A 21502-nucleotide genomic window follows, 5' to 3' on the forward strand; every position below is an offset into this window, starting at 1 on the left:
GAGAGGAGAGGAGAGGAGAGGAGAGGAGAGGAGAGGAGAGGAGAGGAGAGGAGAGGAGAGGAGAGGAGAGGAGAGGAGAGGAGAGGAGAGGAGAGGAGAGGAGAGGAGAGGAGAGGAGAGGAGAGGAGAGGAGAGGAGAGGAGAGGAGAGGAGAGGAGAGGAGAGGAGAGGAGAGGAGAGGAGAGGAGAGGAGAGGAGAGGAGAGGAGAGGAGAGGAGAATCATAGCCTTTCCCCTCCCAAGAATATTCTAGGTTAAAGTGTACCTGAAAATAAGGCAAGTAAACCACCTAGAGTCTAAGAGAGGGGAAATTTGTCTTGTGTCATGAAGTACAGAGGGCATTATGCCATTCTGGGCAGTCAGCATTTTGCATTTTCACATTTAATTAAGTAAAAAAAACCACAAATGAAAAGCCATAGAACAACTTTAAGCACATAAGCAAACATCAGTAAAAAGCAAACTACCTGTGAGTAAAACACGTCTGATCACAACACCACAACTGTAGAGGAACAGTGACAAACACGCACAAGGACACACCCATACAACACAAGGAACCCACAGGGTATTCACAGTAGGAATTCTTTACAAGATGCTTCTCTTGAAAGACATTACACTGAACAACACGGAAGAAATTTGCTGCTGATCACAGAGAACAGGCTACACAGAGCAAGCCATCTAGGAAGCAAGCTCACTACAATTACTGGAGAAGCAGCAGAAGTAAAATTTCAGTTTAGAGAAGGGGTTCACATAAAAGTTATGTGCCATATAGGAAGTAAACTTCTACCCATAGTAAGTAGCTTGTAATTTAAAACACATAACATTCCCACCCCAAATCAGTACAAACCCAGTTTCGCCAGTCCCAAAGTTCAGTTACATTTCTTTTGACAGCAACACGTTCCATGTTTGTATCTATGTTTCACATCCTTGGACTGGATGCAATAAAATTAGGTGAGTGGAGTTCTCTGATTTGTTTCCTCTAAACAAATCCATTCTCAAAAACTATTCCTTTAGGAAACAGGCAGATGCTGAGCCAAAGAAATTCTTACTATAAGCTCAGCAACAGCAAACAGGAGAAAATGAGATGTTACCAAGATATCTTTGGCAAAACTGGTGAGATATTTTGAGTATTAGGATTCCAGCCATCTGCCACCGTCACCTATCCCCACAAAGCTCAGTGACCATATCTTTTTCTGCTAATGTCATTTTAAATGAAAGTAGCTCAACATAGAAAAGACACACATACAAAAAAAAATAAAAACCAACAACCATGGGCCATCAATGCATACTCAAGTCTGAAAATAGGCATGAATCTTATTTAAGGCCTGCTTCCTCCCGAAGGAGCACACAAGGTAGAACAGTAACTCTAACTCTTATCTGAACCCCTTTATTGCATTTCTGTCCTCTGCTAACCACAGGTACCTCATTCTTCTGCATCTCTTGGAAAATGCAGAATTTCTCATGAAACACCTTGAGGGCATGCAAGAAGGAATGAAAGGGGAAGAGAAAAAAAGGAATAAAATAAAAAGAAAATAATCTTCCTCTCAGAAGAGATCTACATCAACTAGGACGAGAAACTGAAAGAGAGGTAAGTAAATGCAAAGAAATTCTTACTTTTCATCAAATCCTTCTACCAGCCTTATATATACACAGAAATGCAGGACTAGATCAAAGGTTTGAGACAGGAGGTACAGACCACTGTGTCTGGCACACTACCCTCTGAGATAATCTCTTCCTGAGTTATTTAATATACAGACCAGGCTCCACTGAGAAAGGACAGGAAGAATTCATTTTTTGTTCTGTAATACCAGGAGGGCCAATGGAATCTCTACTTATTCTTTATACCTTACAAAGTCTGTCCTGCAGAGCTTAGAAGCCAATAACAATGAAAGAAGCAGAGCATATCCTTACATTTTCCACCAGCAGTGGAACAGTGCCATCCAAAACTGAAATAAGTAACTTACAAGCATCTAACTTTGGCACTTGGTTCTCACCACTTTTTTTAAACACTGCAAATAAATGAAAAGTATTTTTCTTTCTGGGATTTACAAAGGTGCACTGGTATCTAGTCTGTTTTATTCAATAACTTCATTAAAGTACCACTTAAAGTGAAACTATTTTAGATGTTGATATGTCTTACACCATTGTACTACTGCATTAGCTTGGGGAAGTTTGCTCAGGAACAAGAAGAAGCACAGTTCACACCAGACTACACCGGAATGAAAATACCATGCTAAGGCTAATCACTATATACTGGGATTTCAAAATCATTATGTATTTTGTCTTTACATTTGTTTTCTTTATAACAGATGCAAAGAAATACTCAGCAACTACCAAGAAGTCCTCAAACAAAACAAGGTCAAAGTAGGAGTGACAACTGATGGCTCATCTCTCCAAGAATAAGAAGGTACTAACACTCTTTGCCTAGGAAAAATATGTAGATCTGCACGAGTCACAGACTGCAAACTACAGCTTACCTTTCAGTTGACAATCTGTCTTGAATGTGCTCTTGAGGCATAAAAAAGTATACTGCTGCCTGCAGTTTGCTTGGAATTCTACCTCATCAATCTATCAAAAAGGCTGGTGAAACAAAGTGCTGCAGTCGGACTCTTATAACAGGTGAGGACAACCTTTTTGCATAGGAGTTAGTGAAATTTGCTCTTCTGACATTAAACTGTTCTTTTCTGTAGAGTATTGGCATGATCATTACCGGGACAAGATTCACTATTCACACTGTGATATTCAGCTGTAAAACAACCTAAGTGAGATAACAGACGCTTCATATTATAACAGTAAGAAGTAGCTTGTAATTGTGAAGTAAGTGAAACAAATCATTGGCCAGCTTCCAGGAAAGCCTGTTCCACAGAAGAAACAGTAACAGTGACAAAAAGCATTACCCAAGCTCCTGCCATGGGTCTGAGTCTCTGATCTGTATGATACAAGATCTGCCTACCTCTCGCTTGGATTTCTGGGAGGAGCGTTCCAGAACATCATCACTGGAGAGGTCAGAGTCCTCTGAGAAACTCAGGTGTCGACGGAGCTGCAAATCTGAGAAGATAGGAATAAGAAGGGGGAGTTAGAAAAACAGTAGCTACAAGAGTGCATTTCCCTCTGTAAGCACTTCAGATCTCAGCTGGCAAGTTGCTTCAACTTCAAAATTACAGTTGTTTATGCCAGTCTTAGCTGTGCTGCCTCAGATTACATAGTCAGCACAGAAGCACTGTTCCACAAAATGATAGTCACTAGTTAGAAGCTTAAATCTGGGTGTGTATCACTTTCTGTGAACAGTACTAGAAGTCACGGTCATGATTCTTCCTTTCTGCTGCTTCAATTCTCTAATGCAACGTACAGCACTTGGTGACAGCAGCAAGCACTATTCTGGCTTTTAGAACAAGGCCAAAGAAATGTAATATGTTTCCTTTTGATCATGTTTATGGCTAACTTACCATATCACAACTTGCTATTAAACATCCCTGTCTGTACCTAATGGCATATGAGAGATTTACATGAGGCTGCAGAATCTGCACGCTTAGGTGAGCAAACAGTTGTCAGATCACAGAGAACACATCAGTGACTGCATCTCTGCAGTCTTCTGTATCCACAGAACCAGGTTGAAAGAAACAGAACATCCATGGAAAAGATGAGGATCACATATAAAACAAAGATCTAGCATCACAAACACCTGACTCCAGTAAATAGTGCTTCTGTCTCAAATCAGCATAAGGCAGAACCTGGATGTGCCTTGTACATGTTAAGAGTGAAGCTTCTATTTAAGGATCCTTTTAATTCCGTAAATATGCAGACACACAATTCCAGTTGCTGCTTATCCTGATCTTTACCTCTAACAATGAGGAGAAGTGCCAATCAACACAGTATCATGATGACAGATTTACTTTCAAGGATTACGCAGCTGTATCACGTATCTACTGTACCTGCAGCTGTAATCAACGGAGATGCTTTGTGCTTGCCAGAGTCCACAGTAGCACTACTTGAGGGAGTACTTGGGCAGGATTTGTCATCAGCTTTCTTCTTCTTGTCTTTCTTATACCCAGAAAAAACAGACTTCCATAATGACCTGGACTTCGTTGTTTCCTCTGTCCCACCACTAGATTTGTCGGAAAGCCTGCTGTCATTTTTGGATTTCTTCTCCTTTTTGTTCTTACGAGGGGAGAAAAGAGAAGTTCTTTTCTTACTCTTCCCACTGGAGCCCTCTGAAGAGGTGACAGATCCTTCAGGTCCAGCCACATCAGCAGGAGTGGAGAACTTCTCACTAGCAGCATCATGCTTTAGTGTGGACACCTCTGCTATTTTCAATGCCAAGTGCTTTGGAGAGTCATGAAACAACTCTTTGGTCTTCAAAGGCATAGAAGATGCCTTTCGTGCCCTTGCGGATCCAGCAGCTGCAGCCATCTCCATCTCTTTCATCTTACATAACTGTTTAGCCATGGCATCACGTAGTGCCTGGCTCTTGACAGACTTCTCTCTGGCTCTCATCCTTTCTTCAGCAAGCTCCTTGGCCTCTGCAGAAATTTCAGGCAACACTCTCTTCTTCTGGTTAACCCCTCCCTCCATAGAGGGTGGACCACCATTTTCCTTCACCAAGGGCAAAACAAGTGGTTTCTCTGGCCGTGGCCTACTGGTAGGAGGTGTAAAGAACTTCTCATGAAGGCTTGAGTCCTCTGTCCTGTCATCATATGTGTCCTCCACATCATCAGCAAATGGAATTTCATCCACACTCTCTGCAAAAGACTTTCGCACGTCATCCTTTTTGGCCTGCATTGGTTCTTTGACAGCAGAGGTTGGCTCATGGCGTGGAGGAACAGGAGGCGTTGATGCTGGTGTTGGAGGTGACTTGGATTCAACCTCATTCTGCCAAAGTGCTTGATACCTTTTTCTACGCAAAGTAGCTGGTTCTTCATTTTGAGGAGGTGGTGGTGGGGGACTTGATGGAGGAGTAAGCATAGTAGAGTCAGAAGTGTTGAAGCTCTGGCTAGCCAAAGTTCTCATGTTAGATGAGCTCTCCTGAAGACCAAGTCCTGAACTGCTGGATACATCTCTCTTAACTTCATGGGAACTCCTCAGTTCTTTTTCTGATGGAGATTTTGGAGTGAGCAGAGAAATTTGCTCATTTTCTAACTTGGACAGTCCCTGCCTTCTTGGGGCAGGCTGTGGCTTCACAAGATGCATCCTTTCATCCCCTGTGACACTCTCACTATTAAAAGTCTTCAGAGGAGTTGTCTCAAGGGCAGATACAGGAAAGTTTGATTCTGAACGTTTGTTTCTGTCTACTGGGGTGAGTCCTAAGCTCCTCCGGATTTCAGCACTCTTCATCCAGAACTCTTCTACAAGGTTACTACGTTTCAGAGTTTCTTCTGCAGTGGTAGGGCTCCCCAGTTTCTCCACTTCGCTATCCTGGTTCCTGAGGACCAGTTTAGCTAGAGGAGTAGAAGTTAAGGCTGGGCCAGGCTGGAAACATACTGGAGGCTCCACTGGGGATGGAATGGATGTCTCAGCAGAAGGCAAAGGCTGTGAACAGATAGGCTTTTGAGAAGACGTTGGAGATGAAGCCAATTTTGGTGCTGCTGGCTGAGATTCTGCTGGAGATGTAGGTGCAGTAGTTTCTGGTGATGCAACCGGCTGAGATAACACAGGAGAAAGTGGCACAGAAGGGCTTTTAGCTTTTCTGTCTTTGGGAATTTCATCCTTCGGTCCTTCCTCAAGAAGGAAAAGCTCAGGGAAAAAGCGTGCTTCTGGAGATTTTATTGCAGCCAGGGGATCTTTTACATCCTAATAAATAAAATATAATATAATGTAATAAAATATTAGTAGTCACTGGTTACATTAGAATGCTGCTACATTTTTACTGCTAAACCACCCAAGTATTAAAACTTGGAGAAAAAAAGCAAGCACAAATTGCGTCTCGCTCCCAGGCCTTGAATGTTGTTTAGGATTCCTTCTCAGGTGCAGACGTCCAATTGTATAAAATTATTCTTTGTACACAACAATAAGGCAAATTTAACTTTTGGAACAAAAAGAATGCTAAAGCCCAGAAATCTATTTCTATCTTTTCCCACTCTTCCTTTCAATATCCAACTCTGCATATATGAGGAGTCCCTCATTTCAGACAGATTTCATTCAAGTCTTTCAAGCTCTCATCAACACAGCAGTTTCTGCTGGCTTGCATCTACTGCAGCTGCAACTTTTTTTTAAAGCAAGGGGTGCTTTAAGAGCAAATTAGGCAAACTGCCATATTACTCAGTAGTACAATTCTTGGTTTTATATCTAACCTTTCAGCAAGGGACTTCTCTTACTGAGTTCTTATCTTTCCATGGTATCTTTTGCGCTAGCTTTCTTCTAAAAGCAGGAAGTTTAGTTCAACTGTCACAAGACCACGAGAGAATAAACTGCTCTGTGTGTTTCTATGACATATTAAGCACTCAGGTCTTTAAGTACTGCATTTGGGCATTATCCCAATGCAAAGTATAACTCTGTCTAACAGAATCATTGGATTAGTCTGAAAAAATAATCACCCTCCATTTTAATAGACAATATTGTCAACAATTGCTGTCAGCAAACTAGCCTTATCCCATCATCTGTCCATTGTGCAAGTAAAATGGTTTATAACAAAACTCTCTAGGAAAGTCAAATCATTAAGCAATTCTTCACAAACACTGGAGATAAATGTTTGAAATAAACATTTTAAGGGTCATGGACTTTCTGCTCCTGCATCCTATTAGCTGGAAACAACAGTAAGCTTGCATGCCGATTTCAGGGCTAACAGTACAATGTTAAATAACTCAGCTTCCTTCAGCTGAACTATGTTGCTACCCAGGAAAAACTAAACACTTGGTTACTATGGAATAAGTAATACAAATAAGATTAATACAGAATCTGGTTTTGGTACAGAAAGGATACCCAAACCAGGACAAACAAGAAATAGCTCACTGATGACTTCCATTATGCATTATATGCAATATACTTCTTGTTAACTGTGCATTGAAATGAAAATATCCTCTTTAATTCTTTTTGCATTTTGTGATGGGAACTTGGGTGACTATGACAGAGCCTCTACACTCTAGAAGTAGGAAAGACAGTACATTATTTTTAAAGCCTACATAAAATGAAATTTCAAGAATACCAATTATAGAGACCAAAAAGAAGAAAAGAGCATGGCTGTCAGTTCTCAATAGTTTGATCAACAAAAAGTTCTATTGAACTGTAGGTTCTAAGCAGAAAACTCGACCAATTCCCCTTCTTACCTCTGCTTGTTCTGCTTTGAGACTATCAGCTGGAGACAGAGGAAGAACAATGTCATTAGTTGACTGGTTAGGAGCAGACGGCTTGCATGGATCTATAGAAAGCAAAAATATGTTTAAGAAAACAAATGAGACTGCTGTATCCTGAATTTCTAATGTTACATGCAGCAAGTAGTGACAAATTCCACGGCGTCATACAAATTCTAGGTGAGACATCTGGAACCTCACCAAAATTTTGTCCATGTACAAAGCAGTAAAAAATTTTATATAAAAAATTCCACAAGCAGCAGCAATTAGATGGGCTCTCACTCTTTCCAAAGCTGTAATCAATGGACTTTGCAAAACACCAATGCAGGTGCATACCTTGCCACTGAGAGCAGTGAGTTGGTTCAAATCCAAGAGATTTAAAATCTTAAATAAATGTATAGACTATCCAGAAGGCAATTACAACCATTCAAACACTGGTGGGAAAGCTATTACCTTCTGTCACGCGGCAAGAAGCATCTTCTGCTCCTTCTTCATCTTCAGAAACTTTCAGTCCTGGCTCTTCTGCGCTACCTTGACGTAAGCGAAACTCGGCTTCTGCATCAGATGGGATGTCATCTGGTCATCAATAACACAGGTTGGGCAGGAAGGGGTAAAAAGAAAAGAAAAGAATAAAAGAAGACGACTGTTGGATGCAAGTCCATCAGGACATCTGTTTATTATTTTCAAAAACTTTCATAATTCTTTTGTTCACATGGTTCCAATCACTTTCATAACATGAATACCTAAATGTTTTAGTTCTTTTCTTAGTGCTGAAACAGTCATTTAAGTAGATATGATAGATCATTACTAGAAAGTACTAAAGAGGTAATTGATGTTATAGCTTCTCAGTTTTCTAAAAACTTCTAAATGAGAAGATTTTTAGTATAATACTATGACCACTTCACAAATCTACTTCTATTTTTGTTATTCATACTGAACATGAACACAAGACTGAGTCTTCTAAATAGCAGACAGGAAAAGGATGCAAGAAATTTATTCTACAACCCATAGCACAGAAGCTTCTGCTTCTTTTTGTCCTTCAAGCCTGGCTCCCTCTAGGCTATTTGAAAGAAACTCCTACTGAAAACATGATTAAGCTTAAGTACCCTCATACAAACTGTTTTATATCAATACAATTCTGTTGACATAAGTGGCTCACAAGATGCATAGAGATACCCTACCGTCATCCAGCTCTGCACCCGTGTCTCCCTCTTCACCCGCCTGCCCTTCAGTGTCTGCAGGCTCTGTGCCCAGCTCATCCTCCACACCATTATCTTCACACGAAGCTAGAATATATTCCAAAATTTAGAGAAAAGAAAAACATCTATACAGTGAAAAGGGCATACACTGAACTGAAATCATAGTGAACATATTTATTTATTACTGTCAGAACAAGAAATTCTGAAGTGTGTCAGCTGGAAGGACATAATATGAAATTATACTTCCAAACTCCAAGAAAGAAAGGAGTGCCTGTCCCTTGGGATCTGTAAGGCATTTGCAGTGACAGCTGCAGGACTTTTCTGAGAAGAAGGCCTTCTGAAAAAATTCAACAAGAAGGGGACTGAGAGGCCACCAAACCAGAATTAAGTTTACTTTTTTTCCAGTAAATCACTATCACTTCATAGCACCCGTGTATTAGGTGAAAACTGAAATCTCACAGTGTACCACAACTATTCATCTAGAAACTGAAACAGGCTTTTGAGGACGTAAATCAGAGATGAGCAGTCTAGTACTAGGACTAAACTTTATTATGTGTGGAAACAAACTCTGGGCAGCTGTGGCTCTCTTTGGCATTTGATGTTGGCAATTGTAGCAGTATTTAGTCACAGGAAGAGAGAAGACCAAGCTGTGAGGTCTACCTTTCATTAATAACTGATATTAGAAAAACTTAAAAACAAACAATCAAAAAAACAGCCCCACAAAAAAAGATCCAACAACAACTACAAAAAAACCCACAACCCACAACACATTGACCCATCTCTAACACTATGAATGTTTCACTAGGGTTTTTTTCATTAAGCATTTCCAAAGAATGCCATAATTTCAAACATAATTTAAATATAAAGAAGCACTTCCAGATTTTTCAAGGTAGAGTCAATGAACTACATTCTTAGATTTGAGCAGCAGGTCATTTAGCACTGTTATATATCCAACTATTGCAAATGCAAACACAGTCAGCATGTGTCATCATGCAAAATGCTAACTATACACGTAGCACCCAGTCCTACAATGATGATTCTTGGTCACTCTTTTACAGTAAACTACTCATTGCAAGCTTCTGGACCTGCATGCACACTGTGTCACACTGTCCTTTCTAGGAGGGCTCCTGGCAGTTTCCCACAGTAGAGCTGGAGGTTGTTTCCAGCAGGAGTCTGGATGCATTCCTCCAAGTCTGGATGACAAGGAATTTTCCCTATATTCGCCCTATGGGTGTGGATCACACTGTGTCATCTTTCTTCAAAGTCAGATAGTGGACACTGATCTTTCCATTTGCCACTGACGATGGAGCATTTGGGACCACAGATATGTTAGTATTGCTAATTAAGACAATCCTGAAAATAAACCAACCCTCCCTAAAACTGAGGTCTTACAGACTCTCCTCTTTCTCAGTTTTTCGCTGGTCTCAAAATACAGCCTTCAGTGGAGGGTTTGTTTTTCCCATTCTATGTTTTCCACAAGGTATTTTTTCTATGCTTTTCCCCTCTGTAGTATTATGACAGACAAACATATGCGTTAATTTATTTTCTGTCAACTGCTGTGAAAAGGCAATTGTGCTTACATGTGATAAAACACTGACCTATTCCCTTACATCACAGGCTTATAAAATACAGAATCTTACAGAGTTAAAGTGTAGGAAGCTGAGTCACGCAGCAAAGGCTGGACTTCCCAGAGAAGCATATATAAATGTACTGAACAAAACAAACTGTGTCTGATTGTTGCTGAAGTATGCACTAGCCTATGTTGTTTGGGGAATAATAATGTTGTGGGATGGTTTTATGATAACAGCAAATGTGAGTAATCTTAATCAAAACCCGTAGAAATGTAACCTGATGTTAGGAATATCTGATTCCACTATGTACACGTGTATCTTCAGATCCAGACACCACGAGGGGATACAATACACACAGGGAGTGTTGGAGGGAGAAAAGAAAATCAGCTCTTAAATAGGTTGGTATACAAACCTCAAGCGAAGATTATGGATGCACAGACAAGGAACGACTTGGAGCAAGGGGGATCCCATTTTGAGGGACACGGAGAGCTTGCAGGTGGTCGGTTATATTATACATATACTGTGCATATACGTATACGCAGTTAGGATATGAAGCAAGAGGCCAAAAGCTGTCACACAATAATTCAGAAGCTACAAACTATGGCAGCTGGAAACTGGGATCAGCACTTTGCTTGTACCAGCTAGCAGCCAGGAGCAGGCTGCACAATGTGCAGCTATCTCATAAACCACTGCTCTCCTGCCAAAGCAGCAACAGAAGCAAAGTTATATAGATGAGCTAGCTATTCTGATGTGCCAAAGCAACTTAGCTGTAGATTATTACATACCCATAACTACTTCTGTTCCACTCATTTAGGTACTTGCACTGCTTACAGAAATCTACTCTCTCAACTCTAGTCCCAGAATCATCAGTTTTGTCACAGAGCTTAGATGACTGCACAACAAAAGCAAGCGAGCTCTACCTACCATCCTTCAGCTTTACTGAGGCTTTCCTAGATACATGGATCCCCAAGCCAAAGCCAACAGCCATCATTATTCTTAAAGATCCCACCTTCAACCTTCGTCTTCTTTCCTGTCTTCTTCATCAGATAGCTAGTTTGCAGTTGCTATAGATAACTGCAACTGCTTTCAGCACCCCATCTCTTTATCTTTTGACTGGAAGAAAGCCCCATGTTCTTGTAGTCAAGGAGCCGGGAGAATAACACCTGGCCTACTTTTCAGTTTACAGAGAGAATCAAAACACTCAGCTAGATTCCTCCTTTGTTATACCAAAGATAACCTCTCTGTTTGGCCTCCCTTCAGAATGGTTACAACAAACATTGAGTTCATGCAAGAACGGGCTGTCTGAGCAAGGTGTGCATGCACACTCCCCTCCCTCCCTCCACTTCCCGTCATGCAGTAGCGATAGGGCTGTAAGTCCAGGGTTAAAGTACCAGCTCAGCTGCTGAAGGCATGGAGAAGAGACGGGCAGGGTTATTGTGCATTGGAATACATTTAACATCACCAAACTACCTCCAGGGACCGTCTCCAGCCACGCCTGTACCGCCTCATGGCGTACGGAGGGAAGGTCGGACGCTGAATTTAAAAAACAACAAATTATAAGAAGTCAAAATTAGACCATCAATAAGTGTCTAAATCAGAAGAGTGACAAAGGGACAGTCTTCGTTGAGAAATACAAGAACAAAACCTACGAGATGTTAAAATTGAGATATCAGTCAAATGCCAAGGGCCAAACCTTTAGGATCTGCCATGTTAGAGGAAATACACAGTGAGAAAAACTGACGCGCAGGTCGCTGTTGCTGTGTGCTTCGACTGCAACTTTGTACAGGAAGGAAACCCACAGCTGAGGGAACCGAGCTGCCTGGGTCTGAAGGCCAGCAGATGAGAAGGGGCACTACAGCACAGTGGTAGGGGCTTCCGTGTGCCGCCATGCTGCCCCAGCCTTCAGAACAAACCCCACCGCCACCGCCGCCCTGGTAAGCTCTGCTCAGCCAGGGACAAGGTTGTCTACTGAACTCAGATGGAAAGCTTGGAGGCTACCCACAAGTGCTTTGCGACAGCCCTTGCAAAAAACAAACTGCCTGTACTGTATCAGAGTGGAACTGAAGGAGCTCACCTACTGATCAGTGTTTTCCTAGTCTGGCCTAATTTGAAGGAAAGAGAAGAAAATATTATTGTTCTGCTTCCCAAGAGAAGCTGGAAAGTCCACAGTCAACTTGGAAGGGTCAATGCAGGTCTCCCTCCATTTTGCTGGCAGGTATACAATGTAGAAAAGTGGAATTGTAAAATGTCAACTAACAGAAAGAATTCAAAAACTACAGTGTCACAGGCCCTCAGGCAGAAGCTAAAGCAACCTCAGTTGCGGTAAGCTTATGAAAATATGTTGACTTTTTTTACTTGTTGTTCTTTAAGCTCTAGTACTGAATATTACAGAAAGCAGAACACTGCGTGCTTCTTACTTGCAGGGAGCTGTTTTCACACCAGAAAATCCCAATGCAACCTGCAAACTGCAACTGTAAGCATTGCTGAGCTGAACTGGAACTGTGTATCAAGTTGGATCATGATTTAAAAAAAACAGCAAAAGAAAAGCCAATTAGAAATATGAGGAAAAGATCATTATCTGGAATGGAATGTGATCAAGCAAGATGAGGTAAAGCCCTAGGTTCTGTAAAACAGATCAGTCATGAGCTTAATCTCATATTTCCTGTGAAAGACATCCCTTCTCACAACATACTTACTCCCCCTGCAATTCTGCCACAGTAATTACGAGACTTTGATAGAAGACAGCCACTCACTAACAGCATCATTAGCTTTAACTAAGCTCAGCTTTCTGCACCTACAACATACTTACCTTAAGATACACTGTAATGCAGGCTAGAATAAGGGCTGTAGGGACTCAGCCCCAGGTGTTTGTAAGACTGCTAGACCGTTAGCATATTCCCCTTCCAAAGTTTTCCTTTAAGCAACTGGCAATTCAAAAAGCTCACATCTCACTTTAAAAAACAGATATACTGTCCAGTGTTCAGCACAGGGAGTCAACATAACCTGTGGTGAGATATGCAAACCTTTGGAACTCCACCATTCACCAATGATACAAAATGCAGTTACGCAGTTTGAATAACAGCTGTAGAGGCTCAATACAGAAGCCAACTCCATTTGATCTTTGCTGTAGCAGGTACACAGTATAGGTAGGTACACAGTATGGCAGGTACACAGTCCTTGCTGCCACAGAAAGCACTGCTACCCCTGAAGTCAGTTACCAGGACCTGATTGCCAGTACTCTACACAGTGAGGAAGAACGCTACAGAGCCAGAGCAGGCACACAAACAGGTCAGAAGTCACAACAACATAAGGCTGAGAAAGCACTCATTTTAAGTACACACTGACTTGAAAAGCAAAATGTTTAACCAAGTGTAATTTCAGAAAGCAGTTCCTTTGGATTACAGCTGTCCCTGTTGTCCACTGGTCTTGAAGAGCACAGAAGCAACAGGGTTAAACAGCTGCAGCTGTGATCTAGGAACTGATGGTGCAGGGCAGGGGAAAATTACCTCTGGAGGTGGAGGACTTTGAGGCTGGGACCATTTTTTCCTCCTCCTCTTTTTCACGGATGTGTGTCCAGTGCACATCTGCCAGAATCTCCAGAGGATCAACCGGATTTACAATCTGCTGCAGCCTAAGGTTTCCAGCTAGCAGATGGAGGAGGGGATGGCATACCGGGATGTGGGCAGGGTGGAATGAAAGACAGGGTGGAAGAGATGGGACAACAGTGGAAAGGAAAGGTAACACATCATAGGAAAGGAAATAAGAAAAAAGAAAAGAAGGTGTTACTGGCTAAGACAGTTTTCAAGACAGAAAAAGTTTAGCATTGTGTGTGCACGCAAACACTAACACAGAGCTCTTCAGACTCCCCACCAAAGCTCAGTAATGCCATTCCAGAGGCAAAGAGATGCTATCAAAAAAAAAAACCAACTGTCATTGCAGATTATGTCTATTGCAGGCAGTTTCACTGAAATGAAAGACATTCCCTGGGTGTCCAACAGATACGTGGTATGTAAATACCAATGTAGCAGAAATTTCCAGCTCCTTCAGCCTATTCTTCATGACTGTTGACAAAGACATCTTGCTTTGAAGGGACAGTCTGCTTTGTAGCTTGAGGCACCAAAACAAAAGGTCTTTCATGCCCTACTATTAGGTTAAGTACTCCTATTTATGCTGAACAGTATCTCCTTGTGAATTAAATTACATGAGGGATCTCAGAGTTTCTCACGCATGTGGATGTGCGTGCATGCTTAAAATAGTACATGGCGCAATCCTGCTATTTTGCACTGTAAGGCTTGTTCAAAAGGTGCAATTCTTTTTCCGAAGAATATCAGTATTTTCATTATGGCTTAACAGTGTCTCCACTTCCTCAGAAGGGACTTCCTGTTACAGAAATGAATTTGTTTAAAATAGTTTGCATTACTCCCCAGTTATCTGCCTATACAACCCTCGGATATGGATAGTCAGAGAGAACAATAGGCACACTACTGAAGCAACTGATAAGCAAACTGCTTAACTGCTGCAAAACACCCGTGTTGGAAACATCTAACCTGCTGCACATCATATTGACAGACCCTACCTCTGTTGCTGTCAGTTACGGGACTACAGCTCAGGCTTTATTTACCCATTAAAAAAACCCAACTTATTCTATAGGGAACAAGGTGTTCTGTGTCTTCTGTAGTGCTCTTCAGAAGCAAATGATCCATTCTGAGAAGTAAAATGCCACTTACTTCATGAGCAGTAAGTCAATTTTTAAAACAGCCGATTACTCCTACATAGGGCCAACACTGTTTCAGCAGTTAAGAGCCTCAAAAACAATTAGGTTTTTATGTTGTGGACTAGTGTTTGAAGGAAACAAGAAACATCAGCAGCATTTAGAAGTTGCACTCATCATTTCCTGCTGTCTTGTTTTAACAAAGGTCCTCTTTCCCGGCCATGTTTTTCCCAGAAATGACAAAGTGTTTGAGACTTCTGTTTCAGAAATGACTGTGTGTGACATTTGGCACCAGAATTGCAGAAGAAACAGGCAGAAGGAACTGCAGGAAGGACAGAATTACCTGTTGGTTATTAAAGAGGAAAAGGGGTCAGATGCACAAACTCAAATGCAGAGCAGAATTCACGATTTAGCCAAGGATTCAGCAGTTTTAGGTCTCTGTTACCTCATCAGAGAGCTTTCTTATCAATCAGCACAAACTACAGGACATCTTGCAGGAACAAAGGTCTGGGCTTTTCTCACTGCAGTCCAAAGCACTCACATGCAGGCCCCAAGGTGAGTAGAGTTAGCATTTGCATCACCAAACAAAATTTTGTGTTAAATGGTTTAGGTTTGCCAGCAATGGCTGAGAAGTATATAGTCACTCAGCAAGGCTAGGAAAGAGCAGGTCCCACGTGATCTCGATGTTTGAAAATGGATTTCTCTGGGATTTAGACTAGCGTAACATACCTTCGGTTACCCCACAAGTATCCAAACAGAGGCCTGTCCCACTTAAAACATAGGTCCTTTTCACCTTTTCCAGTAAATAAATAGCAGTTTAAACAGCACAGCCAACTGTGTAGGAGTGCTGCTTGCCTGACAGGCAAACCTGATATTTCCTTGAGATCTAAATGCTTGAGAATTTCAAGAGACACTTGGTGCAGCCCTCTCTCAAGACTGCCTGCAAAGTTCTACAGGAACTGGAAGCTGGGTGCTAATTCCACTTACATATGGAAAGGTAGCTTTCCCCTCCAGGCACTTTCTAAGAAGTGAGCAGTCTGGATGTTTAACTTCAAATGGAACAAGAAGCCACTCACTAATCAACTCCTCGGAATCCACATCTAGAGAACAGTAGCAGCTACAACAGCTTCATTTATGCTCTTCAGCCATCTTACTAATACTTCTCGTTCTTAACACCACAAAAGTTAATTTGGAAAAAAAACAAGGTCAGAAGCTAAGCTACAGCTGTTACAACCATAGGCTGCAAAATAGGCAGTTAGATGACAGGGTATGCCCTCTTACCTGCAGTAAGGCACTTGGGTTCTCCTCTTATGAATTCTGGCTCTAATGAACCACATTGAGGGACTAAGGGATTAATAAGCTATTAGGACCAAGTGCTTCAAAAAAACGAAAAACAACCATCAGAAATAAACTGCAACAAAATGCATTATGGAAAACAGCACAACTAGTTAGATAGGAATGTCAGATTCATCTTATGCACATTTTATGATCAAAATATCCGAGGGATCTGCTCCATTTGCTTAGCTCCCCAGTAGTCTCTCCCCACAGACACACATTCACAAAGGACAATAACAAAAAATGCAAGTTTGCTCCCACAATCGCAGTACTTTGGATGTGCCCCACATGTCTGACAAATTGCACAAGTGTGCAGCACATCTATGTGTGTATGAACCAAACCTGAAGCTCCTAACTAGGTGGGGGTCATTGTTCATGCACATTACAGTTGCAAATTGTCCAGGTTTTCTGGATACCCTCAAGTGCTGGGCAACTTTATTTTTTTTTCCTAAAATCAGGGCAATGTCTGGTAACAACTGCTATCAAATCGATATTTAGAAAGCTGGTGAAGTAATTATGTAAAACACAGAACCTTCTCGTGTGGGACCTGCTCTTTAAAACGTTCCCCCCATACTTAGGGGAAGTGGAAATAGCGTATGGGTACCTTTAAATGTACCCGTGTCCTCTTCATTTGAGAGACGTTGAAGCCAGAGGCCTTGCTGCAGCTCTTTCTCCCAAGGGCAATACTCTCCCTCTACAGCAGAGGGAACCACACATCCATATATCACATCAGACACACGTGTGTACATACACAAGCAATGGAGAGAGAGAGAAAGAAGGAAAGAGAGAGAAAGGACAGCATCAGAAAGAAAGACTGACTGGAAATCCACCGAGACCCCTTATTTCTACTGTATGTAGCAGGAAAACTGCTCAAAAAAAAACCCATCTGCCTGAGCACACCAAGATTTAGCAGACTAAACATGCATGTTACCACATTAAAAAAGCAGTCCTGACTTTCACAGCTCCTACATTTAAAATCCAGGCAAGCAGCCTGCTGACCTGATGAGCAGAACTAAGCCACTAAGACCTAAAATAACAGGACCAGTGTTGCAGTAGTTAGCCAAAGTCCTTTGTGAAGAAGCTCTTTGGAGTCTACCAGTCTTCACAGAAAGGAAATGCAAGTATAAAGACAAAGACAAGATCAGCAAGAAAACGGGAATGATGATGAAACACTGAAAATGCCTGTTCTTAGCACAAACTCTGCATTTTGATGACTGAGACAAACACAGAGGGGAAGGAGTCTTTCCCTAAGATTTTCCACAGAAATCCCTCAGAGAAAAAACAAGAATCCTCTGAACTCCCTGAACTTCTCAAGGTTGTCCTTAAACAAAGGAGGACTAAAAGCAGATTCTTCTGGGATGTCCTGCTGTCAGCTAGGGCACTACCCCTGAGTGAAGCACCCCACAGCACTGAAAACATTGCCTCCACAGTGCTTCCAGTTCTTGCCATCAAGGAACAAAGAGCCCATTCAAATCCAATTCCCAATAAAAATAATAAATAACAGTAAAACAATACATTGTCACAAAGCTGTGAGTTGCACATGTCGGCATGGAGTATGGACAGCATACTGCGCTGGTACTAGTGCTGCAAGTGCTCCGTGGGGAAAGTTCTTTCTGCATCCAAAATGGACAATTCAAAGCTTCCCTCGACAGTAACACCCTCAAAAACCAAAGTAATAAGACAGTGAAAAGAGAAAGAAAGTTTTCCAAGGCTCATTCTGCAGAACAAGAAGTACGCAGCCCAGCCTTCCCTGCTGTCTAGCAGAAAAAAGGGACAAATCAATGCGTCTAACCTTCGCTAGACTCCTCTTCATATTCCTCATCATCCTCCTCCTCCTCCTCGTCTTCTTCTCTGTCATCATACTCATGATTTTCCTCCGCTTCAATCTCTTCTTCGCTCTTCCCCTTCAATAGGGCATGGATGCGCACAGCCTCTTTCCATGGCACACCTCCCAAGTCTGAAGGGGGTTGCTGAGGCAGCAGCAGTTCATCATCCTCATCTTCATCTTCCTCCTCCATCTCAGACTCTGAACTGCTGTAAAAGTTTAAAAAAAAAAAGATAAAGAAACCACTAGTAAATGTTTCCTAGATCAGCCCTGGACCACTGACAAGTCATTTCAGTACATACAAGTCTGATGTACACACAGTGGAAACCACAATACTAATTTTCTGCTTTCAATATTTCATATGTATTTTCAGTGACAGCACTATGCGTGGCCTGTAGTACGGTCACAATGTGGCATAAAAGTGCTCATGAAACCATGCCCAAATATTTTTGCAGTATTAATTATTACAGTGCGTGATCATACAGTGGAGAGAAGTGACCTTCCTAATACCACATTGCTTTGGATAAACTGATTCAAGAGTGCTTGGCAGTATCATAACGTGGAAGGTCACATCCTTTGATAATGGCAGCTTCTGCTAGCGTTCTGGATAGCTAAGATGTTTTTGGCACTTGCTGCGGACAACTATAGAAGACCTTATGAGAAGAAAGAACTCACAACACAACTATCAGGTGCCAAAGGATACAGAATGTAAGAGCTAAGGAAAGATGGAGAAAAAAATGCAAAATTCCTCACTTTTCTACACAGAATTAAAGCATGGTTTGGGTTGGAAGGCACTGTTACCATCACCTAGTTCCAACCCTCCTGCTATAGGCAGGGACCCTCTAGAGCAGGTTGCTCAAAGCCCCATCCAGCCTGGCCTTGAACGCTTCCAGGAAGGAGGCATCAACAACCTCACTGGGCAACCAGTTTCAGTGTCTAACCACTGTCACTGTAAAGGATTTCTTCCTAACATCTAGTCTAAATCTACCCTCATCCAGTCTGGAATCATTTCCCCTCCTTCTGTCACTACACGTCCTTCTCAGCTCTCCTGTAGGTCTCCTTCAGGTACTCTGAGGCCTTCTCTTCTCCAGGATGAAGAGCCCCAGTTCTCAGCCTGTCCTCAGAGGGAAGGTACTCCAGACCTCTGATCATCTTCACGGCCCTCCTCTGGACCCACTCCAACAGCTCAATGTCCTTCTTGTTTTGGGGGCCCCAGAACAGGATGCAGTGCTCCAGGTGAGGTCTCACAAGCACCACCTCCCTTGAGGTTACACTCCCTCCTGGTCACACTCATCTTGATGCAACCCAGGATACAGTTGGCTTTCTGGGCTGCAAGCACACACTGTCGGCTCATGTTGAGTTTTTCATCAATCAGCACTCCCAAATCCTTCTCCTCAGGGCTGCTCTCAAGTCATTCTCTGCCCAACCTCTATCTGTGCTTGGGATTGGGATTGCCCTGACTCAGGTGCAGGACCTTGCACTTGGCCTTGTTGAACTTCACGAGGTTGGCATGGCCCACCTCTCAAGCCTCTCCAGGTCCCTCTGGATAGCATCCCTTTCCTCTAGCATGTCTACTGCATCACTCAGTATCATATGCAAATTTGCTGAGAGAAACAAAATTATCGTATGTATCCAATTAAGTACAGAGTGTACACAGTGGCAAGAAACCATAGGAAGCAGTATAAGGATAATTACAATGATGAGCTCATTATTCTCACAGTGTAGTCTAAAACATGCAAAACAATAGACCATTAGTGCTCTTTGGTAGGCATCTCTCTTTGATTCTAGCAGTTCTTCTCTATAGGCGGAAGGGACAAGGGATTGTCTAGAACTGTTGTTGTCTATACAACACTGCATCTAGCTCATTCTTACATGCTGGACCACCTAGAGATACTGGGAAGAACAATGGTTGCAAGTCATTGGAAAACAAATATAAATCATAACATCTTCAGAGAATGCATGCATATGGTGACAAAGTATTCTTTATTTTTCCTTAACAGAACACTGTCAGAAAATAATTGTATTTACTAGAGCAGCAGTTGGATGTTTCCCATATAAATCTTAATAGGCCCAAACTCATCTCATTTGAAGGACAAAGCTACTACAGCTAAAATTTAGGTGAATCATTTGAGAGCAGTATTCTGCTGCTGCTGCTTCCTTATGGAACTATCACTGCAGGCAACAAACTGACACCTTTGGCAGAACCCCTTCCACATAAACAATGAAAGGGAAAACAGAAAAGTTGAAAATAGCAAAGGATGAAATTTAAATTGCATTTAGGTCTATGAAATATACCTTCTTTTGCTGTTGAAATTCTTTTCCCCACAAGTAAGATTTTCATTATATGAGCATTATATGTGACAAACTGACACTTTACAAGAACAACATACAGCAGCACCCTTTCTTTTGTATTGCAGATAAGCATTTTCAGGCTTAGAATGTTGAATTACTCTGCCACTACATAAACCTATCAGATTTACATAATTTTATTCAGCTGCTAGTATGAGAGATTGGTTTTGACAGTGGACTTAATGAAGAAGACATTATTTTTTCATGTCCTGATTGTCATGTACTTTTGTCCATGGACTCTGCAAGTTCTGCTGCATATACATAAAATCATTTTGACATTCATGAAATGCTAAAGTTATAAGCCACATTTTTACAGCATATATTGAATACTTATTTTTAATGGGCCGTCTCTTTTTTTCACATGCTAAACACAGCTGCATGCCATGGACTCCATGTATATTCCAGGAGAATGGAGTATATTCCAAAAGCTTTACACAGGTATGCTCACAGAGATAAAACTGATGTTTCCATCCTCCCTGCTCCCCGATTAGCAGCACAGTTTCCTGTCCTTTAGTATGGAAATAAACCTGACAGGTGCTGCATGCCGGCTTGTTCACGGGCTGTCAGCAAGGTTTACTGCTGCTCCAACTGTTACCATGACGGCTGAGTGGGACAAGCTCTTCAACCAGTCTGCTTATCTCATGTAATATTGACGACATGCATTCTTTACCACACAGCTCACTTTACCTTCCTTGGCTTTTATTTATAACCTGCTTTTTGTTTGGCCTTTGAATACTGAGAAATGAGTATATGAGAGAGCAGTGGGATGGCCTGGTATAATGGGCATTCCTTTCAGCTGGCTGATTATGTGCCACAAGAAATAATTCAACAGGTGACATTTTTCTTCTTTTTTTCTTTTTAATTTCCTACAAAGTGGCGATCAAACAGCAAACTTGGTTACTTTATGGAATTCTATAACCAATTGAATAGCCCTTTGAAGAGATGTTCCTACACAGATGCAGTGCTGTGGAAAGGAGCCTGAACCGTGGAAGTGAGCCTCTTCCATTCCTTTGCCATATTCCTTTCCTCACTCCGAGGGCGGTGAGGCCCTGGCACAGCTGCCCAGAGAAGCTGTGGGTGCCCCATCCCTGGAGGCATTCAAGGCCAGGTTGGAATGGGGCCCTGGACAGCCTGAGCTGCTGGGTGGCAGCCCTGCCCATGGCAGGGGGTTGGGACCGGGTGGGCTTTGAGGTCCCTTCCAACTCAAGGTGGCCTGTGATTCTATGACACAAG

The 21502-nt window shown here is 42.0% G+C and overlaps 1 protein-coding gene across 15 annotated transcripts in view; it reads right to left on the minus strand.

Annotated features, from left to right (window-relative positions):
* The window catches only part of MICAL3 (microtubule associated monooxygenase, calponin and LIM domain containing 3), a 144643-nt gene that overhangs the window by 25266 nt on the left and 97875 nt on the right, over positions 1-21502 (minus strand). For 11 of the 15 annotated variants that reach the window (XM_042889562.1, XM_042889563.1, XM_042889574.1 and 8 more), the window contains 9 exons: positions 17888-18129; positions 16700-16789; positions 13556-13693; positions 11520-11582; positions 8461-8565; positions 7733-7855; positions 7256-7347; positions 3929-5783; positions 2950-3044 (listed from right to left, as the gene is read on the minus strand). In XM_042889562.1, coding sequence (XP_042745496.1) covers positions 2950-3044; positions 3929-5783; positions 7256-7347; positions 7733-7855; positions 8461-8565; positions 11520-11582; positions 13556-13693; positions 16700-16789; positions 17888-18129 — 2803 coding nt within the window. The remainder of the gene's footprint in view (positions 1-2949; positions 3045-3928; positions 5784-7255; positions 7348-7732; positions 7856-8460; positions 8566-11519; positions 11583-13555; positions 13694-16699; positions 16790-17887; positions 18130-21502) is intronic. The other 4 variants (XM_042889568.1, XM_042889577.1, XM_042889571.1 and 1 more) reach the window with 3 other exon arrangements.

The sequence above is a fragment of the Lagopus leucura genome, unplaced genomic scaffold (assembly GCF_019238085.1).
Source record: "Lagopus leucura isolate 7727_CA_CO unplaced genomic scaffold, USGS_WTPT01 Super-Scaffold_100159, whole genome shotgun sequence".
Lineage (NCBI taxonomy): Eukaryota > Metazoa > Chordata > Aves > Galliformes > Phasianidae > Lagopus > Lagopus leucura.